The sequence below is a fragment of the Mobula birostris genome, chromosome 6 (assembly GCF_030028105.1).
Source record: "Mobula birostris isolate sMobBir1 chromosome 6, sMobBir1.hap1, whole genome shotgun sequence".
Taxonomy (NCBI): domain Eukaryota; kingdom Metazoa; phylum Chordata; class Chondrichthyes; order Myliobatiformes; family Myliobatidae; genus Mobula; species Mobula birostris.
In genome coordinates this window covers 70,832,603-70,845,852 of record NC_092375.1, presented here as the reverse complement: position 1 = coordinate 70,845,852, position 13,250 = coordinate 70,832,603, and the positions used below count along the sequence as shown (strand labels likewise).

At 40.5% G+C, this 13,250-nt stretch overlaps 1 protein-coding gene across 1 annotated transcript in view; it reads right to left on the bottom strand.

Moving 5' to 3' along the window:
- Positions 1-13,250, bottom strand: part of c6hxorf58 (chromosome 6 CXorf58 homolog) — a 55,766-nt gene that overhangs the window by 29,895 nt on the left and 12,621 nt on the right. The window contains 1 exon segment of the mRNA XM_072260617.1: positions 2,493-2,624. Coding sequence (XP_072116718.1) covers positions 2,493-2,624 — 132 coding nt within the window.

Genomic DNA, 13,250 nt, shown 5'->3' with positions numbered 1-13,250 from the left:
ATTTCCTGATATCATGTGAAGTGAATCAAAATCATTGGAGAGTGGCTTCTGTGACTGTGGGACCAAGAGAAAGCTGAGATAGATCATCTATTTGGTATTTCTGGTTGAAAATGGGTGTGAATGCTTCAACCTCTTCCTGAGCACTCATGTGCAGGGCCCCATCATTGTTCAGGATCGCCATGTCTTGCAACATCCTCCACTGTTAATTCTTTAAATGTCCACTACAATTTTTGACAAGATGTGAGCACTGTAGATCTTCAATTGTGAGATTACTTACCTCTGCATATTGTATGTTGGTTTTGTTGTTTAGCACATAGGCTGTCTTGAACTGCAAGTTTTGCAAGGCTGACACCTGACCATTTTTTTCTATATCTAGTACAGTATTGTTCCTGGCATGCCCTTCTCCAATGGCTATTGAACTAGGGTTAATCTTCTGCCAAGCCATCAGTGCCTCATGAATGCACAGATCTTTTCTGAGATCACCCCATTGCATTTATGTTAACTTAAATACATAACCTACTAAGATATTTATAATTTCTGCATGATATTTCTTGTTCCCTTTCCATTTTAATGAGAATTTTTGTGGTGCTTGTTACCTAATTGCTACAACACTGCATTTGTTTTCTCCACCGAGGGGCAGAAAGGACCATAGAAGAATGCCAGGCAAGAAAAAGTACCAGAGAAAGAGACCAGACAAGAGACCATCTTATCTGGGTGCACAACACATTGGTATGCCAACTACTCTGCACATGACCGCAAGGAACAGCAGAAAGTTATTGACAGAGCTCAATACATCATGGAAAGCAGCCTCTCCTCTATGGACTCCGTCCATACTGCTTACTGCCTCAGTCCATAGACAGATATAGATAGGTTAAGTGAGTGGGCAAAGGTCTGGCAGATGGAATATAGGTGAGGCCATCCACTTCGAAAGGAAAAATATAAGATCAGATTATTATTTAACTAATGAAAGATTGCAGCATGCTGTTGTGCAGAAAGGCTTGGGGGTGCTTGTGCATGAATTGCAAAAGATTAGTTTGCAGTTGCAACAGGTTATCAACAAAGCATACAGAATGTTGGCCTTCATTGCTAGATTGAATTTAAGAGCAAGAAGGTTATACTGCAACTGTACAGGGTATAGTGAGTCTGCAGCTGGAGTATTGTGTACAGTTCTAGTCTTCTTACTTGAGGAAAGATATATTTGTTTTGGAGGTGGTGCACAGGAGGTTCACCAGGTTGATTCCAGAGAAGAAGGGGTTAGCCTATAAGAAGAGTTTGAGATGCCAGCGACTATACAGGCTTGATTTCAGAAGAATGAGAGGGGATGTACAATTATGAAAGGGATGGATAAGATAAAAGCAGGAAAGTTGTTTCCACTGGTAGGTAAGACTAGAGCTAATGACATAGCCTCGAGTTTCAGGAGAACAGATTTTGGACGGAGATGAGGAGAAACTATTTTTCCCGGAGGGTAGTGAATCTGTGGAATTTCCTGCCCAGGGAAGCAGTAGAGGCTACCTCATTAATATATTTAAGGCACAGATAAGATTTCTGCATAGCAGGGGAATTAAGGGTTATGGGGAAAAGTAGGTGGAGCTCAGTCCATAGCTAGATTAGCCATGATCTTATTGAAAGTTGGAGCAGGCTTGACGACCAGATGGCCTATAACTATACTTATTTCTTAAGTTCTTGTGTAAAGTAGCCAGCATAATCCAAGATCCCAGACATCCCAGACATACTCACTTCTCCCCTCTCCCATCAGGCAGAAGATACAAAACACTGAAAGCTTCTACCACCCTTGCTCAATGACAGCTTCTACCCCAGTGTAGCAAGACTATTAAGAATTCCATAATATGATAAGATGAGCTCTTGACATCACAATCTACCTCATTGTGGTCTTGCACTTCATGAGGAAATCTGCAGGTGCTGGAAATTCAAGCAACACACATAAAAAATGCTGGTGAACGCAGCAGGCCAGGCGCATCTATAGGAAGAGGTACAGTCGACATTTCGGGTCGAAGTGTTTTTTATGTGTGTTGCGTGGTCTTGCACTTTATTGTTTATCTGCACTGCATTTTCTCTGTAGCTGTTACACTTTATTCTGCATTGTTATTGTTTTACCTTGTTCCTCCTTGATGCCCTGTGTGAACAGTATGCATGAGGAGCTTTTCACTCACTCTGGGGATGTGACAATAATTAGTCAATACCAATACAGTGACATGAACTACAAGAGCACAATTGCATGTTGTATTTTTCTACCTGGACAGTTAATATACATAAATTCTAGTCAGAAGTTATAGAGGGAGATTTTCTTTTCTTTCATTGCTAGTGCTAAACAACTGAGAGAAAATGTTGATCCCATCCCAGAATTCGGTTTCTGTCATGCCAGTGCAAGCAAGTATCAGAGTTAAGTGCAAGCTGATACACGGCACCCATTTACTACTGGTAAACAAAGAGCTCTCCCTGTATAGCAAAGAAAATGTATTACTTCTTCAAACCTGCATATAATCTTTGGCTGTAACAATATCAGCTTCATCAGCTACTTTCATCCTTTGATATTGAAGATTATCCTGTATGATAAGATCATAGAATTTCCTTCTTCCCATGATCTTGCAAGAAGCAGCTGCTGCCTGTTAAGAAAAGAAGCACACTGACATTTAAATCCTTTTTTCAAATACCACTTCATCTATGAATGATAAAGTGCATAACAATCGGCAATTTACATCTACTCTGTCTTAAATGCTTCTGAGAAGCAAAGCTTAAGGATAAGTAAAACCTTAAGGATAAGTAATCTATTATTTACTTGAAATCTGGGCATTTCAGATTTGTTACCATTTCTCACAGTCCAAATAAGAATGCGCTTTCCTACATGTTAATTGCCTTTGTTTCAAAAGGGGTTCTTTTCTAAAGTATTTATCCTGACGTGCAACATACAGTATGCTACAAATGCACATTCTCATCTCACCAGTGCTTGTAAAATTCAGTCCTATAAATTAAGCCAGTCAGAAATATGATAGTGCCTACAGTGATGCAGACATGGAGTGACCCATGGTTGCAGGAAACACACGAATGGATGTGAACTTTTAATTTAAGCAACACTGGGATGAACAACAACAATTCAAAAGATTGAAAATTATTCAGACATTTGTTACTTTCTTTAAAGCCAGGAAAGGAAAAGGCTGGAAAAAAGAAAAGTGACATAAAAGAGTGTGCAAATTAGAAATAAAGAAAACCTACAGCACAATACAGGCCCTTCGGCCACAATTCTGTGCTGAACATGTACTTACATTAGAAATTACTTCGGGTTACCCATAGCCGTCTATTTTTCTAAGCTCTATGTACCTATCCAGGAATCTCTTAAAAGACCCTATCTTATCCACTCTCCACCACCATCCTTCCAATATTCAGTAGGTTTCAATGCGAGTCCCCCTAAACTATTCTCCTAATCTCCAGCAAGTACAGACCCAGAGCCATTAAATGCTCCTCGTATGTTAACCTGTTCATTGCCGGAATCATTTTCATGAACCTCCTCTGGATCCTCTCCAATGCCAGCACATCTTCTAAAGTAAGTACATGTTCGGCACATCATTGTGGGCCAAAGGGCCTGTATTGTGCTGTAGGTTTTTCTATGTTTCTATCTATTCTGAGGCAGGGGGGCGCAAACTGTTCACTATAGTCCAAGTGCAGTCTGACCAATGCCTTATAAAGCTTCTGCCTTACATCCTTGCTCTTACATTCTGGTCTTTTCAAATTTTATGCTAACATTGTTATTTATTATAATAAATATAGACAGCTTGGAGTTAATGAGGTGCTCGAGGAATATAAAGAATGTAAAAAGAATCTTAAGAAAGAAATTAGAAAAGCTAAAAGAAGACACGAGGCAGCTTTAGCAAGTAGGGTGAAAATAAATCCGAAGGGTTTCTACAGTTATATTAATAGCAAAAGAATAGTGAGGGATAAAATTGGTCCCTTAGAGAATCAGAGTGGACGGCTATGTGCAGAGCCAAAACAGATGGGGGAGATTTTGAACAATTTCTTTTCTTCGGTATTCACTGAGGAGAAGGATATTGGATTGTGTAAAGTAAAGGAAACAAGAAAGGTAGTTATGGAAAGTATGACGATTAAAGAAGAGGAAGTACTGGCGCTTTTAAGGAATATAAAAGTGGATAAGTTTCCTAGGACCTTGAGGGAAGTTAGTGTGGAAATAGCAGGGGCTCTGACAGAAATATTTCAAATGTCATTAGAAACGGGGATGGTGCCAGAGGATTGGCGTATTGCTCATGTGGTTCCATTGTTTAAAGAGGATTCTAAGAGTAAACCTAGCAATTATCAGTCTGTGAGTTTGACGTCAGTGGTGGGTAAATTGATGGAAAGTATTCTTAGAGATGGTATATATAATTATCTGGATAGACCGGGTCTGATTAGGAACAGTCACATGGATTTGTGCGTGGAAGGTCATGTTTGACAAATCTTACTGAATTTTTTGATGAGATTACTAGGAAAGTTGACGAGGGTAAAGCAGTGGATGTTGTCTATATGGACTTCATTAAGGCCTTTGACCAGGTTCCACATGGAAGGTTAGTTAGGAAGGTTCAATCATTAGGCATTAATATCGAAGTAGTAAAATGGATTCAGCAGTGGCTGGATGGGAGACGCCAGAGAGTAGTGGTGGATAACTGTGTGTCAGATTGGAGGACGGTGTGTAGCGGTGTGCCTCAGGGATCTGTACTGGGTCCAATGTTGTTTGTCATGTATATTAATGATCTGGATGATGGGGTGGTAAATTGGATTAGTAAGTATGCAGATGATACTAAGATAGGTGGAGTTGTGGATAATGAAGTAGGTTTTCAAAACTTGCAGAGAGATTTAGGCCAGTTAGAAGAGTGGGCTGCAAGATGGCAGGTGGAGTTTAATGCTGATAAATGTGAGGTACTACATTTTGGTAGAACTAGTCAAAATAGGACATACATGGTAAATGGTAGGGCATTGAAGAATGCAGTAGAACAGAGGGATCTAGGAATAATGGTGCATAGTTCCCTGAAGGTGGAATCTCATGTGGATAGGGTGGTGAAGAAAGCTTTTGGTATGCTGGCCTTTATTAATCAGAGCATTGAGTATAGGAGTTGGGATGTAATGTTGAAATTGTATAAGGCATTGGTAAGGCTAAATTTGGAGTATTGTGTACAGTTCTGGTCACCGAATTATAGGAAAGGTGTTAATAAAGTTGAGAGAGTACAGAGGAGGTTTACTAAAATGTTGCCTGGGTTTCATCTCCTAAGTTATAGAGAAAAGTTGAACAAGTTAGGTTATTCTTTGGAGCGTAGAAGGTTGAGAGGGGACTTGATAGAGGTGTTTAAAATTATGAGGGGGATTGATAGAGTTCACGTGGATAGGCCTTTTCCATTGAGAGTGGGGGAAATTCAAACAAGAGGACATGAGTTGAGAGTTAAAGGGCAAAAGTTTAGGGGTAACATGAGGGGGAACTTCTTTACTCAGAGGGTGGTGGCTGTGTGGAACGAGCTTCCAGCAGAAGTGGTTGAGGCAGGTTTGATGTTGTCGTTTAAAGTTAAATTGGATAGATATATGGACAGGAAGGGAATGGAGGGTTATGGACTGAGTGCAGGTCGGTGGGACTAGGTGAGAGTAGGAGTTTGACACCGACTAGAAGGGCTGAGATGGCCTGTTTCTGTGCTGTAATTGTTATACGGTTATATGTTATATGGTTATTGTATTTGGCTTCCTTACCACCTGACTCAACCTGCAGATTAACCTTTAGGGAATCCTGCTTAAAGGACTACAAATCCCTTTGGTTTTTGAATTTTCTCCCCATTTAGAAAATAGTCAACTCATTTATTTGTTCTACCAAAGTGTATGACCATACATTTTCAGACACTAAATTCCATCTGCCACTCCTTTGCCCTTTCTCCCAATCTCTCTAAGTCCTCCTGCAGACTCCCTGCTTCTTCAACAGTGCCTGCCCCTGCACCTATCTTCATATCATCTGCGTACATGGCCACAAAGCCATCAATTTTGTCATACAAATCATTGACATATAACTTGAAAAGAAGGTCCAAACACCGACCCCTGCAGAACACCCCTAGCCACCCACAGTCGACTAGAAAAGGAGTCATAGGAATAAAATTTAACTGCATAGATATATGGGATTACTGAATAATTTAGCAAAATTAGCATAGTGCAAACTACACAGATGTCCTGATGTACTTGATGTTCATAATGTTAAGTTCGATTTGGTCTGCATGGATTTCAGATATTATGGTGTGGTAGGGGTTTCTAAGTGTCTTTGATATAGGGCAAATTGGCTCAGGGGAGATTTGATAGAGGTATATAAAATTATGATGGGTATAGATAGAGTGAATGCAAGTAGGCTTTTTCCACTGAGGCAAGGGGAGAAAAAAACCAGAGGACATGGGTTAAGGGTGAGGGGGGAAAAGTTGAAAGGGAACATTAGTGGGGGCTTCTTCACACAGAGAGTGGTGGGAGTATGGAATGAGCTGCCAGACGAGGTGGTAAATGTGGGTTCTTTTTTAACATTTAAGAATAAATTGGACAGACACATGGATGGGAGGTGTATGGAGGGATATGGTCCGTGTGCAGGTCAGTGGGACTAGGCAGAAAATGGTTCGGCACAGCCAAGAAGGGCCAAAGGGCCTGTTTCTGTGCTGTAGTTTCTATGGTTCTATGGTTCCAGCTTTTGATAACCATCCACTAACCTTCCGTTTCAAACTGTAAATGAGCAAATTTAAGATTAAAAGCAAACCAAGCCTAGCTGTTCTAATTTTTATAAATGAACAGTTTCTCAGGTAAGATTGCTGTTTAGGCACAATGTCAGAGGGCTGCAGGACTGAAGTAAATGGTTTCCAATTACCATCAAAGGAAATGGGCATCAGTACCTACCATTCTGCCCAGACCCAAACAAGCTATATATATTTATATTTAAAAACTTGGGATTTGCGGCATTGCTGGATCCCAGTAAGCACCAAAGACCAGGTACAGTTTCTTAACTAATAAGAGTAATGTTACTGCAGATTTTGTAGGTTAAAAAGTATGTAGCACCATAATACCAAATATTTTTATGCCAGAATATAGATGGAAGGATGCATGAAGTTTTCTAATAAAGGAAAAGCAAAATACCACAATTGCTGGAAATCTGTAAGACAAACAGAAAAGAGCTTTAAAACTTTAGCTGTCAGTACCTGTAGGGAGTTTATGTCTTCAGTCAATAACCATTTCTTATGGAAGATTATCAATCTGTAGATGCTATTCAGCTTCTGAGAATTTCTTTCTGTTTCTGCATTTCATTTCAGTTTTTACCTAGATTAGTCAAAATGCTGACTGCTATGTGCACAATTAATTATAAATTACATATTACTAAAGTGATTTAGCAATGTCATCCAATTTATAATTAAATAAATTATTTATCTTTTAACTAAATAAATTTCAGCAAATATACTATTTATTTATAATCATAACTTTTAAATACTACTCTGTTTGAAATCCTTTAAAATCTTGAATATAAATTCCATTTCTGTATCGTTATTAATTAATTGGTTTACATTTGCTTCCTGTGATTTTATACATAGAATGGCAGTATCATGGAAGGCATTGCATTATGGAAGAACAATGCTGATAAACGCTTTGAAGGAGTTGAAGAATGTATGATCTGCTTTTCAGTAATTCACGGTTCTAACTATTCACTTCCAAGAAAAGCCTGCAGAACCTGCAAGAAAAAATTCCACTCAGCCTGCTTGGTAAGTAATTTAAACTAGCAATAACATTCACAGAATTGTCAAACAAATTTAGTAAATTATATTGCATAAATTAACTTTAACTTCAGGGCATGTAACCCAATAAACACAAGAGATTCTGCAGATGCTGGAAATCTAGAGTAACATATACAAAATACTGGCAGAACTCAGCAGGTCAGGCAGCATCCATGGGAAGAAATAAATGGTCAGCATTTCGGGCCAAGACCCTTTGCCCGAAATGTCAAGTGTTTATTCCTTTCCTTGGATGCTGTCTGATCTGCTGAGTTCCTTCAGCATCTGTTTTAAAGCAGATGAGCTTACAGCGTGGATCAACACTTGGAACTATGATGTTGTGGCCATCACAGAGACTTGCTGGTGCAGGGGCAAGAATGGCTACTTCAAGTGCCAGGCTTTAGATGTTTCAGAAAGGACAGGGAGAGAGGTAAAAGAGGTGGGGGCATGGTACTGTTGATTAGAGATAGTGTCACGGCTGCAGAAAAGGAGGAAGTCATGGAGTGGTTGTCTACGGAGTCTCTGTGGGTGCAAGTTAGGAATAGAAAGGGGTCAATAACCCTACTGGGTGTTTTTTATAGACCACCCAATAGTAACAGGGACATCGGGAAGCAGGTAGAGAGACAGATTCTGGAAGGGAGTAATAATAGCAAGGTTGTTGTGATGGGAGATTTTAATTTCCCAAATATTGATTGGCATTTAGATGGGGTGGAGTTGGTTAGGTGTGTTCAGGAAGGTTTCTTGACATAATATGTAGATAAGTCTACAAGAGGAGAGGCTGTACTTGATCTGGTATTGGGAAATGAACCTGGTCAGGTGTCAGGTCTCTAAGTGGGAGAGCATTTTGGAGATAGTGATCATAATTCTATCTCCTTTACCATAGCATTAGAGAGGGATAGGAACAGACAAGTTAGGGAAATGTTTAATTGGAGTAAGGGGAAATATGAGGCTATCAGGCAGGAACTTGGAAGCATAAATTGGAAACAGATGTTCTCAGGGAAATGTACAGAAGAAATGTGGCAAATGTTCAGGGCTTAATTGCATGGGGTTCTGTATAGATACGTTCCTATGAGACAGGGAAAGGATGCTGGGTACAGGAATCGTGGTGTACAAAGGCTGTTGTAAATCTAGTCAAGAAAAAAAGAAGAGCTTACGAAAGATTCAAAAAACTAGGTAGTGATAGAGATCTCAGATTATAAGGCTAGCAGGAAAGAGCTTAAGAATGAAATTAGGAGAGCCAGAGGGGCCATGAGAAGAACTTGGCGGACAGGATTAAGGAAAACCCCGAGACATTCTACAAGTATGTGAACAGCAAGAGAATAAGACATGAGAGAATAGGACCAATCAAATGTGACAGTGGAAAAGTGTGTATGGACCGGAGGAGATGGCAGAGGTACTTAATGAATACTTTGCTTCAGTATTCACTACAGAAAAGGACCTTGGCAATTGTAGGGATGTCTTGCAGCGGACTGAAAAGAAAGAGGATTAAGAAAGAGGATGTGCTGGAGCTTTTGGAAAGCATCAAGTTGGATAAGTCACTGGGACTGGACGGGATGTACCCCAGGCTACTGTGGGAGGTGAAGGAGGAGATTGCTGAGCCTCTGGTGATGATCTTTGCATCATCAATGAGGATGGGAGAGGTTCCGGAGGATTGGAGTGTTGTGGATGTTGTTCCCTTATTCAAGAAAGGGAGTAGGGATAGCCCAAGAAATTATAAACCAGTGAGTCTTACTTCAGTGGTTGGTAAGTTGATGGAGAAGATCCTGAGAGGCAGGACTTATGAACATTTGGGCATAATATGATTAGGAATAGTCAGCATGGCTTTGTCAAAGGCAGATCGTACCTTATGAATCTGATTGAATTTTTTGAGGATGTGACTAAACACATTGATGAAGGTACAGCCGTAGATGTAGTGTATATGGATTTTAGCAAGGCATTTGATAAGGTACCCATGGAAGTCTTATTGAGAAAGTAAGGAGGCATGGGATCCAAGAGGACATTGCTTTGTAGATCCAGAACTGGCTTGCCCACAGAAGGCGAAGAGTGGTTGTAGACGGGTCATATTCTGCATGGAGGTTGGTGACCAGTGGTGTGCCTCAGGGATCTGTTTTGGGACCCGTTTTGGGACCCCTACTCTTTGTGATTTTTATAAATGACCTGGATGAGGAAGTGGAAGGATGGGTTAGTAAATTTGCTGACGACACAAAGGTTGGGGATATTGTGGATAGTGTGGAGGGCTGTCAGAGGTTAAGGCGGGACATTGATAGGATGCAAAACTGGGCTGAGGAGTGGCAGATGGAGTTCGACTCAGATAAGTGTGAGGTGGTTCATTTTGGTAGGTCAAATATGATTGCAGAATATAGCATTAATGGCAAGACTCTTAGTAGTGTGGAGGATCAGAGGGATCTTGCGGTCTGAGTCCATAGGACACTCAAAGCTGCTGCGCAGGTTGACTCTGTGGTTAAGAAGGTATACAGTGTATTGGTCTTCATCAACCGTGGGATTGAGTTTAGGAGTCAAGAGGTAATGTTGCAGCTCTACAGGACCCTGGTCAGACCCCACTTGGAGTACTGTGCTCAGTTCTTGTCACCTCTCTACATGAAGGATGTGGAAACTATAGAAAGGATGCAGAGGAGATTTACAAGGATGTTGCCTGGATGAGAGGCATTGATTGCATTGATTGTCAGAGGCTTTTTTCCCAGGGCTGAAATGGCTAGCATGAGAGGGCACAGTTTTAAGGTGCTTGGAAGTAGGTACACAGGAGTTGTCAGGGGTGAGTTTTCTTACGCAGAGAGTGGTGAGTGCATGGGATGGGCTGCTGGCGGCGGTGGTGGAGGTGGAAATGATAGAGTCTTTTAAGAGACTCCTGGATGGATACATGGAGGTTAGAAAAATAGAGGGTTATGGCTAAGCCTAGGTAGTTCTAAGCTAAGGACATGTTCGGCACAGTGTTGTGGGCTGAAGGGCCTGTATTGTGCTGTAGGTTTTCTATGTTTCTATGTTTCTAAAAATTGCTTTGATTCCATGTTGATATTATGAGTATATTTGTTTTTATAACCAGTAAGATTACTAAATATGTAGTAATCTTGGTGGTAATCTTTCACCTTTTTAAAATTGACTATTAATTGTAATAATACATTTCAGACAAGACATTAAAGGGGGAGCTACTTACAGTGTTTCACTTTACATTATTGCAGAAGTGACAAAATCACAAACAGGATTATTTTTCTTTTTAGTGCATTTATTGATTCTTACATAGGGTTGAGCTGGTGGTGCATCACCTTTTACATTACAATTACCTCTATTATACAGTTACATAATGGTTACTTTTTTCTGTCTAATTCAGATGAATGAAGATAAAGGTCTTATTATTTCTTCATCTCCTTTGCTCCTGATAATCCACTGTCCAATTCAGCATCTGGCTCACTTGGTAGTGCTCCCTTTAACTCAGTGTTTTGAACACTCCCTTTAAACCCTTTGAGGTGCCAATTCCCATACTTGCTTCAATTTCACCTGGCTCTATAATTAGCTGGTTGAAAGCCTGGAAATCAGATTTCTGATAGAAGCAGAACAACATTTTGCATTTCAGCAATATAAAAAATTCTTATTATCATCTGACTCCAGTACCTGACCATAACATTGGAAGGCAAATTAAAAGTGTCAGTTTTAACCTCTAACTTATTTTTATATAATTCTTATTCTTATAATTGTTGAATGAAACATAGAAACATAGTAAACCTACGGCACAATACAGGCTTATGTACTTATTTCAGAAATTACCTAGAGTTACCCATAGCCCTCTATTTTTCTAAGCTATTTTTCTTCTCCTCTGTACTTACTTCCAAGCACCCTAAAACTGTGACCTCTCGTGTTAGCCATTTCAGCCCTGGGAAAAAGCCTCTGACTATCCACATGATCAATGCCTCTCATCATCTTATACACCTCTATCAGGTGACCTCTCATCCTCCATTGCTCCAAGGAAAAAAGGCCAAGTTCCCTAAACCTATTCTCATAGGGCATGCTTCCCAATCCAGGCAACATCCTTGTAAATCTCCTCTGCACCCTTGCTATGGTTTCCATATCCTTCCCATAGTGAGGCAATCAGAACTGAGCACAGTACTGCAAGTGGGATCTGACCAGGGTCCTACATAGCCCTTTATGGCTCTTGAACTCAATCCCACGATTGATGAAGGCCAATACACCGTATACTTTCATAACCACAGAGTCAACCTGCGCAGCAACTTTGAGTGTCCTATGGACTCTGGCCCCAAGATCCCTCTGATCCTCCACACTACCAAGAGTCTTACCATTAATACTACATTTACCATCATATTTGACCTACCAAAATGAATCACCTCACACTTATCTGGGTTGAGCTCCATCTACCACTTCTCAGCCCAGTTTTGCATCCTATCAATGTCCCACTGTAACCTCTGACAGCCCTGCACACTATCCACAACATCCCCAACCTTTGTGTTATCAGCAAATTTACTAACCCATCCCTCCATTTCCTCATCCAGGTCATTTACAAAAGTCACAAAGAAAATGGATCCCAGAACAGATCCCTGAGACACACCACTGGTCACCAACCTCCATGCAGAATATGACCCATCTACAACCACTCTTTGCCTTCTGTGTGCAAACCAGTTCTGGATCCACAAAGCAATGTCCCCTTTGATCCCATGCCTCCTTACTTTCTCAATAAGCCTTGTATGGGATACCTTATCAAATGCCTTGCTGAAATTCATATACACTACATCTACTGCTCTACCTTCATCAATGTATTTAGTCACATCCTCAAAAAATTCAATCAGGCTCGTAAGGCACGACCTGCCTTTGACAAAGTCATGCTGACTATTCCTAATCATATTATGCCTCTCCAAATGTTCATAAATCGTGCCTCTCAGGATCTTCTCCATCACTTGCTAACCTGAATTAAGACTCACTGGTCTGTAATTTCCTGGGCTATCTCTACTCCCTTTCTTGAATAAGGAAACAACATCTGCAACCCTCCAATCCTCCAGAACCTCTCCTGCCCCCAATGATGATGCAATGATCATTGCCAGAAGCTCAGCAATCTAATTGTAGAATATCAATATGGAGCACACTTTTAAGTACTGAAAAATGATCTTTCCCGGTGTATTTGATGAATAAATCCTTCTCGGGTTTCCAGCCTGGTACAGTTATCGATCTTAACCAATGCTTCAATGACAAATTCTACCATCTTCATCAGGGATGATTCCTAGGCATGTATAGTCCGGTGGTATTTACATTCCTGTCATCTGTCCCTCTTGATTGGTTGGTCCTCATCCAACCAGGTTTCCGCTGCCCCACCTTGCTTACAATTGAATTCCAGTTCTTCCTTAGAGTGACACCTTTGCCTTTGTTAAAATTCTTTTTCTCTAGTTTTATTTCAATGGCTTCCTTCATCAGGTGGTCCCAAAAGCCATTGGTGTGGCACAGTAGTTTTGTGCTGTC